This window comes from Asparagus officinalis, chromosome 1 (assembly GCF_001876935.1).
Source record: "Asparagus officinalis chromosome 1, Aspof.V1, whole genome shotgun sequence".
In the NCBI taxonomy this organism is placed as follows: Eukaryota; Viridiplantae; Streptophyta; class Magnoliopsida; order Asparagales; family Asparagaceae; genus Asparagus; species Asparagus officinalis.
The window spans coordinates 114,340,602-114,349,199 of NC_033794.1; the positions used below are offsets into that span (position 1 = coordinate 114,340,602).

Genomic DNA, 8,598 nt, shown 5'->3' on the forward strand with positions numbered 1-8,598 from the left:
TGACACTCTGCGTTCGACACCCCTTGCACGCTTGTATGAGTTGTCGAAGTTATTGCGGATGTGATAGTCACAGATGTACCGACTTCTTCAGTTGGTCTTGCGATTTGTTTAGCCGGGTAGATCCCCGCAGCCGCAGTAGTCATCTCGGTCGCCAGGGTCATGTGCTGAATTTGGGCCACTGACGACTGAGTTTCCATGATAATTCCTGCCAACAGCAAGAAATCAAGACGCAGCCGCAGTAGTCATCTCGGTCGCCAGGGTCGTGTGCTGAATTTGGGCCACTGACGACTGAGTTTCCATGATAATTCCTGCCAACAGTAAGAAATCAAGACCCTCGAGAACGTCAGATATCCCAACAATAGTAGTTGTATCAGTCTTAACGACTGGTCCTACAAGAATGACTCCCTTAAGGCTAAGTAAAACTGATAAGGGAATGACCCTCACATAAGGACGAAATCCATACCTGCAGAGGAACCAGCCTCGACGATTGGTTCAACAAGCTCGGGGACTGGTTCAATAACCTCAATAACGGGTTCAACCGTTTCAAAGACCGGCTCAACGGCGTCGATGACCGGTTCGGCAGTTTCGACAACTGGTTCAATGGCGTCGCGGCGAGATTGTTCTGATAACATGTCGTCAAGTAGTCTGTCACTAGAGCCCGAGAGGTCTTGCAAAGGATCAGACGGAAGTGCACCGGTTGCATGATGAGAAGTTTCTTTATCACTCGGGCCTTCCATTGGAACATCTGAAGAAAATTCTAAGTATCAAGACATGGAAAGAGAGGTTGAAAATCAGCATTGAAATAAAGAAGCTCACCTCCAGGGATGATAGCATGCTCTTCAATCCCAACGCCAACAATCGCATCCTGTAGTTTTTCTAAAAGAGCCAGAAGCATGTAAGCAATTAGAGGAGGAACGAGCTCTGAGTCGTTTAATACCCGAGATTGCCATCTAAAAGGTGTACTACCAGTAATGGGAGTACCTGGACTAGCAACCACCGTCGACGAATCAGTTCCAACACCCGTCAAAGCCTGGCCCACGGCCTCATCCGCTTGTGGCATAAGGCATGACTCCCCAAAAAAGCCAATATCGGGAGAGGGGGGGTCGCACATCATCATGTCTTCGTTATGACCCCCTGGGACATAGAATTTACTAAGTTTGAGGCTTGGTAAAAAAATGAGAATGATTGAAATATTACCTTCTCCACCAACGGGTGTATCGCCGATCGCCTCCGTTTGAGAAGTCTGAAGTTTAGTGGGGCGCTTGATGGTTAACTTTAACCTTTTCGTGGGCCGGGTCTCTTGGAGATCCACAGGTCTATCTTGTATGGATATGGCAGGTGGCTCAACTTGCGATCCCGCTTGAGCTATGGTCCGAGATCGGGCACGGGTAACGAGGCCACCTCCCTCTTCCTCCTCGGAATCTACATTTGAAAGTTCAACAATCATCCTATTGTAAGTAGGCAAAATTCTCCATTTTTTACGAACTTTAAGTCGACGAGCTCGATCAGCAATCGACAAGTCCCATAGTTCTTTACAAAAAGATTCAGACAAACCTGCCGCGTCTTCCTCAAAGCCACTGTTGACTTCCATAGCAGCATCGGCAGCAAATTCATCTTCTTCGGAAGTTTCCTCCTCAGAAGCAAATGATTCTTCTTCTATTTCCCTTATTTTCTGTTTACCTTTGCTTGAGGGACCGGCGGGCTTCTTTTCGCGCTTCCTTCGTTCCAATACATCTTCTCGGACTATCCTCGCAGCCCGAATTGACGGGCGAACCGGCACGGCAAATAGGGCTCCAAATAGCAGCGCTCCTTTACTCGGAAAAGGAGATGGCCTGGCCTTATGTTCATAAGCCATCTGAAACAGCCGACATCGAGAGAGGTCCGGTCAGTACCGGGTGCTTCTACATCAGCAAGCATCCCGCTATATCTACCAGGAAATCGAGGAAGACATGGGTTGATTACCCAACCCTTGTGCATGTGCAAACTCTTCCTGATATCTGAGAAGGTTCGAGTTGGCCATCTACACTCCTCGTATAGTTGTAACAAAGGAGTGGACAGATCTGCACTTTTAGGAGGTGATATCAAATCGGGGCGATGAAGAACTAGCCACCCCATCAAATAGGTATAGGGGAGTTTTGTCTTCGGTTCTCCCATAAGCAAGCTGCACAGCGGGAAACAATACCTCAATCGGCAAGGCATCTGAAGTTTGATATGGCACCACACATTTCTTCAACCAAAGTGCAATATACCCAGCCAACAAGGTCTTAGGATGGATGGATTTCTCCGCCTGCAATAAGAAGGTCCTGAACTTGGTTCCTGCACAAAATCGATCTTGGGCACTTGCGATAGTATAAGAGCGGGCGTCGCATTTTTTAATTAACCTGTCAATCTCCGAACGGGCCAGCGGTCCCAGTTCACGAATAGCTTCACCAGTTCTCTCCAAGTTCTTAAACAAGTAGCAAGAGAATTGCTTTAAGCTTATTTGAGGAGATTTCTTCCTCGCAACAGGGTTAGCGCCAGCTAAAGCAATTTGATAATGACACGTGAGTTCCCATAAGGTGTCATAACGGTCAGGCTTATGAGTCTTCAATTTTTGTAGCTCCTGATTGGAGGGAAAATATTCCTGATACGGTATATCTCCCAACTGAAGTCCAGAGACTTTGTGCATTTCGTGAAAGGGTAATCCCAATTCTCCGTTCCGTGTCACAGGATTATACAGTTCTATCAACCCCTGGAAGTGAAGAACGTTCACCGGTAACCCGTACTGAGTGGCTCGAATGGCTTCATAAAATCTTATAGACTTTAACTCAGCGCCCCAGCGGTGGAGGACATAAGCTGTCATCCGACCCCACCATGCTTTGTCTGAAGAGTGAGACCAACCAAAGCATCGATATTGGTCGATGGGCAGTTCACGTCCTAGTTCAGCAAGACGATTCCTCACAGTGCGAGCTATTATAGGCACCTCCCATTTAGGCGGGTCCTCCAATCCCATCACGCCCGGGTGTAACCCTGTAATGTGCCTTCTGCTACGAGAACCCGGAAGTGAGTGACTGGTGGTATACCCGCAAGGGATACTGGTATGTTCCTCTGTTAAGGTCCACGGCATCTGTCGCGTCACCGCTTGCCCGCGCAATTCTGTTAGTGAACGGTGACGGGGGAATGGAGGGAGATATAAGCAAGTTATGCCGTCACTGTGTAGCCACCGCTCATCCACAAGCTTTATGACATCGGGATCTGTCACAGAATCGCCGAACAGGTAATGGGTCTTCCTTAAAGGATGATCAGGATCTGTATCTTCAGCAAACGGCGCGTCAGTAATTAATTGACGCGTGATACGACGACTTCCCTCCCGTATCGACTGGCAGAATTCATCCGGGAGGTCCGAGGCGAATTGAGAAGTGCGCAGGATTGACATCGGATTATCAACGGCAGTATAATAGCTACTCCTATGGCCATCTATCTCATATTGAGAAAACGGCGTTGCAGGATATTCAACTGAAACAAGTAACACGTGTTTATCAAACGCAGTTATGAAGAAATATTTAGGTGACACAGGGGGTAGAACTCTTTTCACCAAATAAAGATTGACATCGGATTATCAACGGCAGTATAATAGCTACTCCTATGGCCATCTATCTCGTATTGAGAAAACGGCGTTGCAGGGTATTCAACTGAAACAAGTAACGCGTGTTTATCAAACGTAGTTATGAAGAAACATTTAGGCGACACAGGGGGTCGAACTCTTTTTACTAAATGGAGTCGCCGTCTTGTAATTGGCGAGACGATTTTAGCGGTATTACGAATTTACAAGATAACGTACATCTTCACATAAATGACGCGGTGATGTACCCTATCTTAAGGAACGTAATACGGTAGAAAATCGCCCCATATGGCCTTGAGACGCGTTTTGACCAAGCAAAACGTATCCGGTAAGCATCCACCCCCACAAAGGAGGGTATCAACTCTTCCCAACTGCCTCACCAAGGAGGGCAGGGCGGGGATGTAATATAGAAGCATCCACCCCTACAAAGGAGGGTATCAACTCTTCCCAACTGCCTCACCAAGGAGGACAGGGCGGGGATGTAATATAGAAGCATCCACCCCCACAAAGGAGGGTATCAACTCTTCCCAACTGCCTCACCAAGGAGGACAGGGCGGGGATGCGATATGCAGCATGATATAAGAATTTGGAATTCATGAACAGAAAATTACAGAGGCTTACCAGTAAAAGACAAGTGCTCCCTCTCAGGTGACTGAGTGGCTGAGCGACTCCTCGGGAGGCGTGATCTCCTCGTCGACATAACTAATCTGCAATGAAGACCAACAGCTTGGTCAGATCGAGAACCAAGATACATAAATCAGAGACTGAAAGGGAAATTGTGAATCTTTAATTGAAATTCTACAAAATGGAATTTTCCAATTAAGGGTCCAGTTAAACCTATACGACATCCTCAGCTCAGGTTAAAGGTCATAAAGACCAACCAAAGAACTCGGTCATGTATAAGTTCGAATTCAAGGCATATAAGGTTCTTGAGTCATATACAAGTTGGGTTCAAGGCATATACAAGATTGAATTCAAAGCATGCAAAAATTCTCGGCCAATAATTAAATTCAAGTGCAAGTCATCAACCAAAAGCTCAACAAAGGGTTCGGTCACGCATGAGTTCAATCATATACAAATTCAGTCATATTCACAAGCTCAATCATATACAAGAATTCAGTTATGCACGAATTCAATCATATATACAAAGTTGGGTTAAGTACAAGTTTGAGTTCAAGTCAAGTCTCGTCCTCACACATGTACAAACTCAAGGCGTATAAGGTTCTCAACCACATGCAAGTTTGGATTCGAGGCATACATAAAGTCAAAATCGAGAGTCAAGGCCTCGTTCAAACGAAGGAATTCGGTTGTATGCAAAGTCAATTCTTGGCCACATACAAGTACGAATTCGAGTCATTCGACTACAAGCCAAGTTCAGAAGCGAATCGTTCAACCACATACGAGTTCGGATTCAAGTCATGCACAAATTCAATTATATACAAGAGCTCGGCTATATATAAGTTCAAATTCGAATCATATACAAGAGCACCAACTCAAGAAATCAGTATCACCACAGATTTCAGCCATCAATAAAACCCCAAAATTCGGTTTTCCCTAAGATTGAATGGTTGAGAGACTGCAGTTTTCAGGTTACGAACACAATTAACAAGGAATTTCGGTTATATACAATAAAGGGTTCAAACAACAAAACTTTCGGCCAATGTTAACCAAGCTCAACTAAATTCGACCATGAGCAGAATCAACAAAGAATTCAGTCGGCCAACATCAACCAAAGCCAAGAATTCGGCCATGAACAGTAACTTTTGGCCATGGACAGTGGAAATTTCGGCCAACAAAGAGTTCCAACCAACAACTTCAGTTATTTACACAAATTCAAAGAATCAAAACTCAACAAAAATCGGCCACATTCAAAGCTCAAGTTCAAAATTCGGTTTTTTGCCCAAATCCAAGAACTAGGGTTTCAAACATTGAATGAAAGCATGAGGAACTAACCAAAATCAAAGCAAGAGAATAGGAAGAAGACTTACCCAAGTTCTTGAAGCTTAAAAGGGGAAGAAGAGCTCAAATCGACGAAACCCTAGGTTCGAATCTCCCCTCTGTGATCAAATCCGAATTGGAAGAAGAGGATGGAGTTGAGGAATTTAAAGGAGGGGAACTTTGATCTTGATAGGAACTCTTGAGTTAGAGGAATTCTTGAGGAAGAGGAGCTCTCAAGAGACCGGACCTTGAAGAAGAAAACCGAACAGGAGCTGGAACGGAAAGAAAAAGGAGGAAAAAGAAGATAAAATGGGGATTTCTCACCCCTTTACCAGCTCCCGACCCGCGTTCCGCGGGTCGGACCTGTGTCCGACCCGCGCGATCGTGGGTCGGATTAATCCGACCCGCGCGATCGACCCGCGATCACGCGGGTCGGATCCATCCGACCCGCGTGAACGCGGGTCAGACCCAGTTCAAGGCCCGTTTTTGCCACATTTTCGTCCATTTTCGTCCGTTTTCGAAATTTTCGAAGCTTAACCTCATCTCCCGGACAATTTCACGGTGTTTTTGCTCATATTTGGAATGTTCAGAGTTCGACTTCATTTCCCGGATAATTGAGCGGCATTTTCAGTCAGATTTGGAATTTTCGGAGTTCAATTCCGCCTCCCAAATAATTGCGAGATATTTTCATTTATTTTCAGAATATTCGGGACCCAATTTTATATTTTGGGCGATTTCGTGATTTTTCACCTATTTCGGAATATTCGGGACCCAATTTTATATTTTGGGCGATTTCGCGATATTTTCGCCTTTTATCGGAATACTCGATATCCAAACTCCAACGGGTACATGAGTCTAAACTGCTCCCCATTTTGACAGGAAGTTCCTAGAGAATATTACAGATGATAATTCTTAAGCACGTCAAATCATCTCGTGCGCGCCGGTCAATGCGCGCACGTCAAATCATCTCGTGCGCGCCGGTCAATGCGCGCACGTCAAATCATCTCGTGCGCGCCGGTCAATGCGCGCACGTCAAATCATCTCGTGCGCGCCGGTCAATGCGCGCACGTCAAATCATCTCGTGCGCGCCGGTCAATGCGCGCACGTCAAATCATCTCGTGCGCGCCGGTCAACGCGCGCACGTCAAATCATTTCGTGCGCGTCGGTCAACGCGCGCACGTCAACCAACTCGTGCGCGCCAGTCAACGAGTGCACGTCAAATCACCTCGTGCGCGCCAGTCAACGCGTGCACGTCAATCAGCCCGCGGGGATCGATCAGCACGCGTATGTTAACCAACGCGCGTTCGACGATCGGTCTCGCGACGAAGCATACAAGTCGACAAATCGAACGAATACGCAACAAGAACATCCCGGAAGAAAGAAACCAAAAAAAAAGGGAGAAAGTCGGCGAACCCGCGCTAAGCGCAGGACGGAATGATCCGACCCGCGCAAGCGCGGGTCGGATCAATCCGACCCGCGCAAGCGCGGGTCGGATGATTCCGACCCGCGCGAGCGCGGGTCAGATTATTCCGACCCGCGCGAGCGCGGGTCGGATGTTTCCGACCCGCGCAAGCGCGGGTCGGATTATTCCGACCCGCGCGAGCGCGGGTCGGATGTTTCCGACCCGCGCAAGCGCGGGTCGGATTATTCCGACCCGCGCGAGCGCGGGTCAGATTGTTCTGCCGCGCAGTCTAATGTCCCAAACACGTTTTGACGGTTTTTAATTGGTTTTTTTGCAGGGTTTATCGGTTCCAGGGGTTCTTAACTGACTTGAGATCATCCTCAAACGTGGTTAGGCTGCTGTTGACTAAAGATAGAGCCAAATCCCTTGTTCTTATCCAAATAACCGCATTTTGAGGCCTATAAATATGAACCAAAGGCCTCCATTTTCTGGATCTGGAATTTTATCAAGAGGACGAGGTGCTGCTGGATTGGAGAGTGAAGGAGCACGAAATTTCAGCAAAGGACAGCGAGATCCCGGCGAACTTCGGAGCAAAGGAGAAGCCGTTCGAAGGATCCGAAGCCCGTACGTCCGTTCCTTGAGATTAGGCTTTGTCTTAATCTCGAGAAGAGCCCTGATATCGCTTTGTCGATTCCAGGACTTCAAGCAAATACCCCCTTGGTGAGGTAGAAGCTCTGCCCAATTTTTCATCAACCGGATCTGATTCGTGGTCGTCCACGGATTAACCTCGGCACCGGCGAAGAACCCACGCAAGCAAGAGCCGATAAACGGATCTTGCGTTTATTTTCAAGAAAGTTGTAATCTTTTTCTTTTGTTATTTGAATTCATTTGTAACGTTTAAAGTTTAATGAAATCAATGACTAAGGTGACTTTCGACGGAAACATGTATCTTAATATTTTTTTTTCCATGAAAAAACTATTTGTAATGCAATAATTGAATCCTAACTAATAAAGTAAAAACTCTTGAACTAAAGGAGGGAAAGCCTACTTTGCTAGCCAGGACAGACAGGGCAGGCAACTCCATTTACAATACAAACTAACATAAAAACGGAAAAATTCAAAAAAGGTATGTACCTTCCGCACAAATTGTACCCTTTTCGAACAAAAATAGATAGGAGATTTTTGATAGAGTGAGAGTAAATTTCTTATAAATTTTATAGTATATAAATGAATGGAACTATTGCTATTTTATGACATCTCCCCGTCTAAAGCCATAAATTATGCATTAAATATGAATTTTAGTGAGAAAATGAACCTATAATTAATGGATTCATGTATATTCTCTTACTGACTAATCAAATTCTCTTTATTAGTTATGCACTAATAATTTCACGACTTGTCTACTTTCATAAACATTCTACTTAGACAAGAATTGCATAAAATTATACTATATATGGATGCTCAAATGCACAAAAGAAAACACTAAAATAGTCAAATAAAAAAATGAAGGAAGTGAGAATTTTGACAATAGAGTCAATCCCTCAATTATAGTAACCAGGATACCTTGTAGTTAATAAGATTTCACATGCGATAATTAAGAGAGAAAATTGTATTACTCCTTTTTTGGGGGAAACGAACAAATTTGCAATCGGTTCAC

The 8,598-nt window shown here is 45.4% G+C and overlaps 1 protein-coding gene across 1 annotated transcript; it reads right to left on the reverse strand.

Moving 5' to 3' along the window:
• Positions 223-4,304, reverse strand: LOC109839789. Its single transcript, XM_020408288.1, has 3 exons — positions 4,223-4,304; positions 464-745; positions 223-308 (listed from the first exon to the last, which is right to left on the reverse strand). Exons 1-3 carry the CDS (start codon positions 4,299-4,301, stop codon positions 223-225), a joined length of 447 nt encoding a protein of 148 aa, XP_020263877.1. The 5' UTR covers positions 4,302-4,304.

Excerpts from the sequence above, each read along its gene's own strand:
- LOC109839789 (XM_020408288.1), bottom strand. The coding sequence starts at position 4,301 with ATGTCGACGAGGAGATCACGCCTCCCGAGGAGTCGCTCAGCCACTCAG. Across the intron at positions 746-4,222 it reads GGAGCACTTGTCTTTTACTG|ATGTTCCAATGGAAGGCCCG; the intron begins GTAAGCCTCTGT and ends AATTTTCTTCAG. Across the intron at positions 309-463 it reads CGAGGCTGGTTCCTCTGCAG|GAATTATCATGGAAACTCAG; the intron begins GTATGGATTTCG and ends TACTGTTGGCAG.